This window comes from Haplochromis burtoni, unplaced genomic scaffold (assembly GCF_018398535.1).
Source record: "Haplochromis burtoni strain Fernald_Lab_line unplaced genomic scaffold, NCSU_Asbu1 Contig_813, whole genome shotgun sequence".
Taxonomy (NCBI): domain Eukaryota; kingdom Metazoa; phylum Chordata; class Actinopteri; order Cichliformes; family Cichlidae; genus Haplochromis; species Haplochromis burtoni.
Genome location: NW_024583174.1, coordinates 77,816 through 90,324, shown reverse-complemented (window position 1 = coordinate 90,324; position 12,509 = coordinate 77,816). Strand labels below are relative to the sequence as shown.

The 12,509-nt window shown below is 41.1% G+C and overlaps 1 protein-coding gene across 1 annotated transcript; it reads right to left on the bottom strand.

The window, feature by feature from the left end:
* Positions 1–4,965: 4,965 nt before the first annotated feature.
* Positions 4,966–7,674, bottom strand: marcksl1b (MARCKS-like 1b). Its single transcript, XM_005950590.2, has 2 exons — positions 7,356–7,674; positions 4,966–6,393 (listed from the first exon to the last, which is right to left on the bottom strand). The coding sequence occupies exons 1-2, from the start codon at positions 7,440–7,442 to the stop codon at positions 5,836–5,838; spliced, it is 645 nt and encodes a 214-aa protein (XP_005950652.1). The 5' UTR covers positions 7,443–7,674; the 3' UTR covers positions 4,966–5,835.
* Between the last annotated feature and the right edge of the window lie 4,835 nt (positions 7,675–12,509).

The window sequence follows — 12,509 nt, the reverse complement described above, 5'->3', positions numbered from 1 at the left end:
AATCTTAGTGCAAAGTGACTGTACTAACCGATTCTCAAAATGTCCTTATGATGCTTGCTACAGTGTAGCAGCTCGAGTCAGGCTGAACCCGTTGGCCAGCTTCCCTCAGGGTCATTCCACGGTTGATTACATGGTCCACTATTGTAGCTCTGATGTCATCAGCAATTCTATTTCTTACTCTTCTTACCCTTCCTATCCCCCCTATAGTGTAATAGTGTAAATAATGGCCGTAAATGTGTATAGTTTTGCTAGGAGTGCGTTGATCATTTGGAAATTGAGTGTAAAGCAGTGAGTTGTGTTTACAGTTCTGCAAAAAGAGTGCTGTGCAGTGGATTGTAGCTACAGGTTTGCAAAGTGTGTATTACAAAATGGCAAACTGAGTGCAAAGCAGTGTTTGTGCTTTTAGTTTTTCAAACTCAGTGAGTGGTTTTGCTATAAGTATTAATAGTTTTAGAAATTGTGCTATAAGAATCACAGTTAGGGTTTAAGCATTCAGAAAAAACTGTAATAACAAACTTAATGACGAAACCTGAAACAGATTAGGATTTGAGACTGGCCACCAGATGGCGGTGTGCGCTCATTTGTGTTTGGCTTGAACTTCCCAAATCTCTGCATAGCCTGTCAGTGCTGAATGAAAAATGCAGCAGCTCTGAAGTGATCAGTCACAGTATCTCACCTACATCACGCAGTGCAAACAGAACAACGATGTACAGAACAAACCAAACAATGGAGAGGTGAACTCCGTGTGGAGCAGTCATCAATAATTTGTTGCTCACTGTATCTTCCGTGCCCGTGCACAGTGTAGGTAGATGTGGATGATTTACACAATTAAGTGCGCTTCTTCTGCCATTATTTTATGCACACTTCTGTCTATTAGTAAGAAAATGTCTGCTGTCGAAGTTTAATAATTGAAATCTACAAGACGCACAGCGCCTCGTCAGCTGGGAGTTTCGTCTTTTTTTCAATAACTCAGAATTGTTTGAAGGCTGGAACCAAATGTAGCTCAGATCTCAACTCATCAAATCAGCATGTGAACTAGGTCAGATCACCCAGAGCAGGGCTGATGTGTTCAGCTTGCCATGTTCAGGAGGGTGGTTGCCTTGTTGCCTTCCTTCTAATGGAAGGAACACTGTGAATGTGAAGGGGACGGGGGGGTGGATGTAGCTGTAGTGATCTCAGGGCCACGGGACTAATTGAGGAGCCAGGGGTCAGCGGACTCCCACTAGAATGTCAAGAGTGCTCAATTATCTTAGAACCTTGGGCCATGTGGGATTTCCTTATCAATGAGAATAGAAATAGTGGGCTTTGGTTTTTTAATGAGCTGTGGACCATCAATACTATGATGAGACACATGTGTTTTGGGTTTTTTTCTTTGTTTTTTTTAACCCACTGAGATGTCTCCAGTCGTTTTCCATTAGTGGAAAACACAAAGTCAATACAGCCTCGGGCTGCAAGTTATATGTAACCAGACGTTGTTAAAATTTATATTACATTTTACATTTTTAGCTATTTATAAATAATTTGGCATGACAGTTGGATGTATTAAGCCAAATATAATGCAAGTAAACCAGTCCTGTTTTATATGTTGTTTTTTTTTAATATTACAGGTGTCCTACGATACAGGGTGGGCCATTTATATGGATACACCGGAATAAAATGGGAATGGTTGGTGATATTAAAGTCCTGTTTGTGGCACATTAGTATATGTGAGGGGGCAAACTCCTCAAGATGGGTGGTGACCATGGTGGCCATTTAGAAGTCGGCCATCTTGGATACAACTTTTGTTTTTTCAATAGGAAGAGGGCCATGTGACACATCAAACTTATTGGTAATGTCACAAGAAAAACAATGGTGTGCTTGGTTTCAACGTAACTTTATTCTTTCATGAGTTATTTACAAGTTTCTCTTTGTTCACAGCCATTGACATGTCGAAGAGGTTAACACGTGAGGAGCGGATCGAAATTGTGTTGATATCTGGTGAACGCAGTAACCGGGTCATTGCAGCAGATTTCAATGCAAGACACCCTACGAGACCACCCATCTCCCATGCTACAGTTAGCAAACTGCTTGCTAAGTTTCGTGAAACTGGTTCAGTGTTGGATTTGCCAAAATGTGGACGCAAGAAAACTGTCACTAATGAAGAAACATCAGTGGCTGTCCTAGCTTCATTCAGCAAGAGCCCACAGCGTAGCACTCGCCGCATGTCACTGGAGAGTGGCATTAGTCGAACATCCCTTCGGCGGATATTAGCTACTCACAAATGGCACCCTTACAAACTCCAGCTACTGCAGCATCTCAGCGAGGATGACCCAGATCGGCGCACAGAATTTGCAGAATGGGCAAAACAAAAATTGGAACAGGACCCTCAGTTCACGCAGAAGATTTTGTTCAGTGATGAGGCAAACTTTTATGTGAATGGTGAAGTTAACAAACAAAACCACCGCTATTGGTCTGACACTAACCCACATTGGATGGATCCCTCCAAGACTGTTGGAACAACAAAAGTGATGGTTTGGTGTGGTATATGGGGTACAACGATAGTGGGTCCATTCTTCATCAATGGAAACCTCAAGGCCACTGGATATTTGAAATTGCTACATGATGATGTGTTTCCCTCTTTATGCACTGAAGCTGGCACGTTCCCTGAGTTTTTCCAGCAAGATGGTGCACCACCACATTATGGGTGCCAGGTCCGAGCATTCCTAGATGAACAGTTTCCTGGAAAGTGGATTGGTCGTCGTGGGCCAGTTGAATGGCCCCCAAGGTCTCCCGATCTGACCCCCTTAGACTTTTATCTTTGGGGTCATCTGAAGGCAATTGTCTATGGTGTGAAGATACGAGATGTGCAGCACCTGAAACTACGGATACTGGATGCCTGTGCTGGCATTTCTCCTGCGGTGTTGCTATCAGTGTGTGAAGAGTGGGAGAAGAGGGTTGCATTGACAATCCAACACAATGGGCAGCACATTGAACACATTTTATAAGTGGTCAGAAACTTGTAAATAACTCATGAAAGAATAAAGTTACGTTGAAACCAAGCACACCATTGTTTTTCTTGTGACATTACCAATAAGTTTGATGTGTCACATGGCCCTCTTCCTATTGAAAAAACAAAAGTTGGATCCAAGATGGCTGACCACCCATCTTGAGAAGTTTGCCCCCTCGCATATACTAATGTGCCACAAACAGGACTTTAATATCACCAACCATTCCCATTTTATTCTGGTGTATCCATATAAATGGCCCATCCTGTAGTTCATACTTGTGTATTAATTCAATTTAATTCAGTTTTATTTATACAACAACAAATCACAACAACAGTTGCCTTAAGGTGCTTTATATTGTAAGGTAATATTTCTCTCTACAATATCTGATAGAAAACCCCAACAATCAGATGACCTTCTATGAGCAACCACTTGGCGACAGTGGGAAGGAAAAAGCACCAGTTAAGAAGTTGGAATGCGCGTTTGCGCACATAAGATGTTCTGGAGGAGGACAGACATTTGTTCAGAACTCTTAAAGATGTCGAAGAAGCAAGCTCCGTAAGCAATTACTTTGGTGTTCCTCCACCGCAAAAGAAGCGCGTATTCCAGGAGGAATATAAACACAATGCACACACAGTGTCAGCGTATAAATGTTATTATAAAAATTAACAGAAAGTTTGCAGACTTTACCCTGTAAGAAAGCTTTTAAAGGCTTAGTTTTACCTTTTTAATATCTTAAATTTTGTGAAATTTCATGGAAATCTGGAATTCTGCAAAAGCAAGAGTTCTTCCATAGATTTCGATGAGAAGGCCGAATCTATAAATAGCATGAAGTCCTTCATGTGGTCAGAGTAGTACCAAAATAGTCAATTTTGCTCTACAAGGGCCTGATATCCACTTATGAGAACATTATAATGCTACTGTTCTATCGAAATTTTAAATGAATATCTTCATATATGGCTCTCATTTTTCTTAGAAACAAAAATTAGGTAAAATAAAAAAAATCTGGTAATTCTTTGTTTTTACATTCATCAGGTCCCAATCAGCCCAAATATCAAAGAGAAATTAAAAATGCATGCTGTGGATGAGTTTGGGTCTTAGGAGGTTAAATCTGTCACTAGAGCCACCTGACGTTAACCCATTAATTACTTTGTATTTATACAAACACACAAAACAAGTATAAAATGCTGACTAAAGCTCGATTCAGACTTCTGCAGGAAATCTACATCTTTACTTACAACATAACTGGAAACCCCTCTTAACCCTGCCATGCCACTGAAGTCGTTGCGGGCTGCATCGGCGTGATCTTTAGTTACATTTAACATTACAGGAGGTGCACTTTAGGTTATGTCAAAGGTTACAGTGTAGCGTTAAAAGCTATTTCCAGTTACAAAGTAAGGCCCATTCAAGCATAATTCACGCATAAGAGATAATGTTACAGTGGTGACTAATGAAAGTGGTTATACCAAACCACAGACCGTGTAGTAACACTGCTCTACGTGTGGAAGAGTGGGTACATTATTTCTAGATTCTAAAACTTGAGATACTATCACTTTAATAAATTTTGAGGTCAAACCGGGGGAACAGCACAGCGGCTGCATTTATTTATTCTTGGTGCTTTCGTAGAGAAATTTGGTACTCGAAGAACTCTGAACGAAATCTTTGCAACAAAGTTATAGTTTTCTATACATTACTGACCAAAGAAGATTTGTAATAACTTTCCTTCGGGATTAATAAAGTATTCTGATTCTGATTAACTGCCCAGAGATTACGTCCAAGTGGAAAGGTTTGCTTCTTTAAGGACTTATTTGTGTAATGGAGTTTATGTGTGTTGCTCGAATTCCTGTTGCTTGACTACTGCGAGTGGACGCCTGTTTACTCGTTAAAAATGTGATAATGTGATAGACACGCTCAAGAGATTCTAAGTCAACTGTACCGTGGCAAGAGCAGTGCATGATGGAAATAAGCATGAAGACACATAAACAGGCAGGTAACCAACATTTATTTACCATTATCAACTTTACAATAAAACCAGTAACATCTGTCAACATTAGCAAAATAAAGAACAGAAATCAATCCAATTTATTTACAGAGACAAAGCAGATTCAGGCTCACACAAGACAGATAAACAACTCTGCTTCATATCAAACTGCAACAGTGAACATAGCAAGCTTAAGTGTTCTTTTTTTTTCATAGTAAGGTAAAAATCAAAGTCGTCTATCTTTTTTTTTTCTTTGAACAAACAAGACATAGCTTCTCTGAATCTTTAAGATGGTTCTCTATAATACACCACAAAATACTTCAAATTTGGGTTAAAATATAGGAATGTAAAAAGTTGGCAAGTCTTTTCTGATTTCTTTTTCTTTTTCTTCTATTTAACAGTCATTTCAAGTGGTTGTGGTGTCCTAGTATCTTATCTAGCGTCGTTCCTTCGGCAGGAGGCATCTTGAGCTGTGGATTTTTAAGGGAAAAGATGCTTCGACCTCCAATAATCATCCATCGTTACTTCATGGTGTCATTTGCCGGCCAGCTAGCCATTAAAAATCCCCCCAACCCCCCACGCACAGCGACCAAACCCGCAGCCTAAAACTCAGTCCAGGTTCAGATGTCGAGCAGTAACCAGGAAAGTGATCTAGTGAATCTAGTCTGTCGTCTTGTTATCATGACGAAAAAAGTGGCACGTCGAAGGAGTCTCTCACATACATGTGTATATATTTACATATACATATATCCATATACATATGTATACATATACACATATATATAAATATATATATATATATATACTCTTAATTTTCTCTCTCTCTCTTGAAAAACAGTTCACCCAGTTCATTGTGAGCTAAACGTACAATCACTCTTTCTTTTCAGACGGAGCGGGGGTCGAGCTGCTCTCCTCTGTTGGTTTCGTGGCCTCAGGGGCAGGAGCAGCTGCCTCTTTGGCCTCCTCCTTGGGGGCCTCCTCCTTAGCTGGCCCCTCCTCCACCTTCGGAGCCTCAGCGGCAGAGGCAGCGGCGGCGTCGGCGTCAGCAGCCTCCTCCTTCACCTCCTCCTTCTTCTCCTCGGCAGGAGCAGCGGCTCCATTCTCAGCAGGCTTCTCCTCAGAGGGGGCAGCGGCAGCCGCTTCCTCTTTCACAGCTTCGCTCTTCTTGCTCTTCTTGATGTTCAGTTTGAAGTTGAAGGGCTTCTTCAGGGAGAACTTCTTCTTCTTCTTCTCTTTGGTGCTTTCTTTGGCCGCAGCCTCGCCCTCCGGTTTCGCAGCCTCTCCATCTGCAGCAGGCGCCGGTTCGATAGTGTCACCTCCCGCACTGGCTTCAGGCTCCTTGGCGGCCTCCGCGGAGCCGTTGGTAGCTGCAGCATCCCCATCGGGCTTTGTAGAGACATCGCCATTGGTCTTCACGTGACCGTTCTCCTGTAGAAAGGGTTACAAAAAAAAGAAGAAAAAAAAGACACAAAATAAGTCAGCTTTCTATCAAGTCTTGTGTTTTTTAATTAAAAAACAAACATAAAATACAAACAAGAACAACTGCTGTTGGGGAGGTCTTGTATCTTTGCCGAGCATCGTTGCGCTCATCAATTAACCACCATGTCGTCTGACTCAAGAGGCGACGCCTTGCAGTACCCTAATCAGGCGATAGGCGGCGGCAGCGTCTCACAGACCGCCCGGGTTGCCAGACAGACGGGCTCAACAAAGACGAGGCTGAAGCTCATCGATGGACGAATGAAAACACCTTCATTTGTTATTCTTTGTTTACCCAAGAAAAATGTGATAATTTTCCAGGGGAAAAACATTTAAAACTCCGAAGAATTTTTTTTATTCATGAACCCCCCCCCAAAGACTATTTGGTAAGAGTGACGGAAAATCGTTGTTTTGAATATTAGTGACATTTGACATCTCATTAATGACTAATTTTACTTACATTACGTTTTGGAAAGTACCAATTTGCAAGATTTGCGGTGAGACGGCAACAGGGCTCTTTTCAGGGAGGAGTAGTAGACTGCCTACGTGCGAGCAAGCCGCCCCCTCCCCCTTTTGTGACTGGCACTGTCAAAAAGCGTTCTCGGTTCGACCTCAGTGACAAATAAATACATACTTACTTGAACATGGGAAAACCGTGACAAATAACAGCCCCCCTCCCCGCGGACTGATATGTTTTTGGGGGGAGCTCTGTGAACACCCGTCTGAGCACAAGATGCTACAAAGCCCCACCTGACTTGCCCCAAAATGTCCTCACATTCAAGTTTAATCGATTCATCGTTAGCCAAATCCGCTAAATGCCAGGTTTTCGTGTGAGAAACTCAACTTTTATCAATTTATTATGCCATCCTTCTGTGATAAAGTAGTCATACGGAGCAACTAGGTGGTATATTTACCTGTCCGTTGGTTTTGGCAGCTGCAGCATCAGCGGCAGCAGCGTTTGCCTCCGCGGCCACCTCTCCCTTGGATGCCTGGGATCCCATTGTCTTCGGTGAGTAGCGGTCTTCTAAAGCAAATTAAAAAGAAAAACTAAAAAAGGCGCGTTTTAAGTTAATCCAACTCCAGAGCGAGTTACGTATCCAGCGGTGAAACCGTGAAAAGTGTGTGTGTTTTTAATTTTTTTTTCTTCAAACAGCAGCTACTCCCCTTCGGTTGTTCCCGTTGTCTGACTTGCCACCCCGATAGAGAGAGACCCTCTAAACTCGAAGCTCGCTGAACGCAACGCTTCAACATACAGCAGGTTCAGGGCACCACCCGTGGGCGGATCCTGTTCATGAACGGCCAATCATCGTCTGCTCCAGCCCGACTTTGTCCAATCACCTCTGACTCCCTAATTGTCCCCGCCCCTCTAGTGGACCCCCAGCAATGAAATCAATTCAGCCTTACTAAATGCAGTGTTTTATAGGCATGAAACTAAAAAAACAATGCTGACATAGCATAAAGATAAGAGAAAAGTCTCCCACACAAAAGTAGTTTCCTTCCTTGTAGTGAGTATTACTGTATGAGTGTGTTTGCTTACCTCAATTCACATGATGGCTGATAATTCAGAGGGAAGATATGGAGCACATAGCTTCATAGAACATCTAGGTGATTACCAGATGAGAGTGAGGTATATTTATAGTAAACATTAAACCACTTTTTTGGATGTGTGTGTGGGCTTTAATAGCATTGCACCTGATACACTCAGTCATAGCATAAATTGAACTTAAAGTTGCTTTGATCAAGAAATCAGCAGTGAGAAATAATGAACACGGTATAACAACTCTATTCACTGTAGCAGTTTATTTACACAGGATGCACAAGCACCCTTAGGGCTGCAACTAGTTCTTTTGAGTTATTAATTGACTGTTAGATCCTTTCCTCAAAGTGCCAAAAAAAAAAGAAGAAGTGAAAACTGCTCTAAAAAGTAGAAAGACAACCCTTTTTACCTAGATTTATTTTCCTTTCACCTCCAATTCCCACTGTCTCATTTCATGGCATTTAGTAATGCACTGCACCATTATTGTTTCACTTTTGCTTCCTGGCGTAAGTGGGGGAATTCTGACTGGACATCTTTTGGTTTCAGTCTCAGTACAGATGGTAGACAAAAACATATCTCAAATTACAGTCTGATTCAGCAATTAGTCAGACTGTCAGTAAAATCCAACACGTTTCCAGAAGTCAACTTATGGTATGAAAAAGCCTCCATATAGAGTAAATCACAGGCACAGTCTCCCCTGGGCAGTCAAATTACTCGAGAAAATAGTAGTTCCATCAGGTAGATGTATTATGCTTTACTAGCACAACACAGCTCATGAAATACAGTTTAAGACGAGAAGAAGTAATTCTTGCAACACTATAGCCATCTTAAAATTCCTCTATTTTTGAAGTACGGCTAAATTAGCCTTAATTTCAGAGGTCACTTGACTATTGATTTTGCATGTATGGAAGAACAAGTCAAACCATATGACTATGCCCTAAATAAAGCCTTTAAACAGCTTTTCTTTTTGCTCTAAAAAGTTATACTTCTACCACAATCTGTACTGTTGTGGAAATCTAGTAATTTTGGATTGTCATGGGTTTGATTCACTGCATCCCACTAATTGACAGAGCAGTTATCTGAAAAAGGCACACTGGAAGAGCAATTAGATCAAAATCTTGGTTACACAGAAATAAACGCAACCTAAATGGGCATTCAGGGAGCGCATGCTCCGCCAACGCCAGCGTGCTCTTTTGCAGTTAAAAAAAAAAATAACCCACTCGTTTCCCCATGGATCACCTCTCCGCTGTCTTGGAGTTCAGCACTTTTTAATGTTGCTTTTACCGTATGTCCATTAAGTCCCTCACTGTAATGGAAGAAATTTTATGACAGTTTTCATTTATACAGACGACTTAACTGTGACAAAATCAACAGGTGGAAACTAAAACACAAAAAGACTGGGATTGGGAATGTTTTTACCTCCAGGTACACTATTTCCCATCTAGATCTGTTCCCACCAGGAGGAGCAGCTGAATGGTAAAGTGGATTCACTTCTGTCATTCAATACAAATGAACAAAAAACAACTGAATGAGAGTTTACTCTATTGTTCGATGTAGATTTAGAGGACACATTTCTGGCCATCAGATTGGAGAACAGGATTCTTGTTGAGGCTAGTAGCATGTCACGCTGTCTTCTCATGTCTACGTGACTAGAAATGTTGTTCACTTCCGCTTGTCAACAACATACCAGTGCTTAAATATGCCAACGGGATAATCATGCACATTCCCCCTGATCGTTCGCCTCCACAAACATTCTTCACAACAGCTGCTGATGTTAAAAACCTCAGTTACGCAAGCCAAAGACTCCAGTGTTCAGTGGCGCAAATTGTTCTTTACTGCAACTAATCTGTCTAATTGATTTTGCAAGACTCGGGACCGGTGAAATGTGTGTCCTATTAGAAACCCACCTGCTCATCTCTTTGCAGGTACTGAGTTTGAGATACTGGCTGAACTGTGTAATCATGAATGCATTTACAATGGGCTCAAAGCACAGTTTTGCATTGTCCACGCAAACATTTCATCAATGTGGTTAATACAAAGTTATTCATGTGACTGTATCAGCTGAAGACTTTCACTGTAGAATGCAGAGTGCTCCTTACTGATGTTGCTCACATGAATTCAGGTCTTCCAGTCACTTCCATGACCACGGGTGTATGAAATCAAGTACTTAGACATGCAGACTGCATGCAGACCTCAACAAAAAGTGCAGTTGTGAAATTTTCTCACTCGTAAATTGTCCATAGTCAGCTGTTATTGGCATTGTAACAATGTGTGTGTCATTGTGGGGGAATTGCTGTCATGCCAGCAAATGCTGAAGCGTGGAGTGCGCAGAGTCAATTGATACATACTCTCAAATTTCATGTGGCCATCAGATTAGCTCAAGAACATTGTGCAGAGAGCTTCAAGGAATTGGTTTCCATGGCTGAGCAGCTGCATCCAAGCCTTACATCACCAAACACAATGCAAAGAGTCGGATGTAGTGGCGTAAAGGACGCCGCCATTGGAGTCTAGAGCAGTGGAGATGTGCTGGAGTGACGATTCACCCGTCTTCATCTTGCAATCCAATCAACATGTCTGGGTTTTGCTGTATAAAGTTTGTTGGAGGTGTAAGTTGCATTTTAGGAGTTGGGCTAAGCCCCTCAGTTGCCCTCAGTTCCAGTGAAAGGAACTTTTAATGTTTCAGCATACCAAGACATTTTGGACAATTTAACTTTGTGGGAACAGTTTGGGTATAGCCCCATCCTCTTCCAGCGTGACTGCGCACCGGACTGCGAGCCAGTCCAACATCAGCGTCTGACCTCACAAATGTGGGTCTGGAAGAATGGTCATAAATTCCCATAAACAAACTCCTAAACCATGTGGAAAGCCTTACACAAAAAGTTGAAGCTGTTATAGCTGCAAAAAATGGGCTGACTTCATATTAAACCTTGTGGATTACGAAGAATGGGATGCTACTCACATTCGTTTGTGTGAAGGAAGGCAAGCAAATATTTCTGACGATATAGTGTAAGTAATTGCTAATATAATGACATTAAATAAGTAATCTTTAGTTAATTGAATTCTTGCTAAGAGATAAAGGAGAACCAAGACTAATAGTTGTTCACAGCTGGGATCTACTGAGTTGATCTTATAGCATGAGGGCTTGAAGGAGGATGGAAACACTATACATTGTTGCTCGTATGTTCATCAGTTAGTTTTATCGATACTTTTCACACACATGAGAGCAACTTGTTACTCCCTGAGTTTTGTTTTTGTTTGTTTTTTAGAAGAAAGTAACCAAAGCACACAAGAATTACAAAAAAATCTCACTTTTTTTTGCAACACATTAATTAATAAGTAGCAACAGGCTGCACAGTGCACCAAATAGACATTACGTGAGATAACACTCTCTTTAATAGATAGTAAACAAAGAGAGCCGTCACCTAGCTCTTGCTTTTAAAATATGGTCAAATTAAAGTATATTTAGTGGCCATATAGTGCCATAAAATCCAAGCTAGATTATACTTATACATATTATGCACATCTTAGTCTTTATAATAGATAGAAAAAACACTGAGCTCACAGGGCAAAACATTTGATCAGCCTTTGTTTAATGTACTTTATTACAGGCTCACTAGAAGAAGAAGAAGGGCCTCTTAGCCTGAGTGTTGTTTAGGCTCCTGTGGAGTTTGCAGGCCTTACTTCCTCAACAATCTGCTTCCCGCAAAGGTTAAGAGTCTAAGTTGTGTCGCTGTCTGACATCAGTAGCCTAGCATAACAAAACCATGTGAAATAAAGGTTACATTTATTGGGAGATATTAACTATAAAAAAACAGTGTTATCATTCTTATGTGATCAGGGAAGAAGGCTATAATGCATGACCAAATTACCATGGTGGTCAGAAAAGATGGATCATTTAATTAGTAATGAAACCAAGAAATTATTACCAGCAAATAATATAGATGCATCAAATAAAAGTAGACAGAACAGATTCAGAGAAACAGAAAAGGCAAATGAGATCAGTAGGAGGTAACAGGACAAGAAAAACACGAACAAAATCAAAATGATGCTTGCTGATTAGCATTGTGGTTTTATGGTGTTATTGTGTGGTATTTCCTGGACAGGTGCAGTGACCTCCATGTGCTGGTTGCCTGGCAAACTCACTAAGGACAAGACTCCAGGAAGTCACCGCCAAGTGCTTTTAGGAAAATATATTTACCTTTTCATGCAAGCTCTTCCTGCTTGCATGTGCAGGTCTTTCTGCTAAGTTAAGCTAACTGTCTCCTGTTTGTATCCTCATCAAACGTCAACCTCCTGAGCGAAAGAAAATTCCTGTAATGGCCATTGAGGCTGTCTCCAAGAGTCAGCCACCATAGAGTCCCATGTTAAAATAGTCAGCTTTACAGGATTAAGAAACATGTTTACAGCTAAAAAAAACAAACAAAAAAACGTGTTTAGCAACTACTGATAGCTTCCTTATGGTGGATGAATTGTATTTATCAGTCATCTATCTAGATAGTATCAAAGGGCATGGGCTTCTTTGATAGAACAG

Bases quoted from the DNA above. Each gene is read 5' to 3' on its own strand.
- marcksl1b (XM_005950590.2), bottom strand. From the start codon at position 7,442: ATGGGATCCCAGGCATCCAAGGGAGAGGTGGCCGCGGAGGCAAACGCT. The intron at 6,394-7,355 runs GTAAATATACCA...CCCTTTCTACAG, and splicing joins CTGCCAAAACCAACGGACAG to GAGAACGGTCACGTGAAGAC.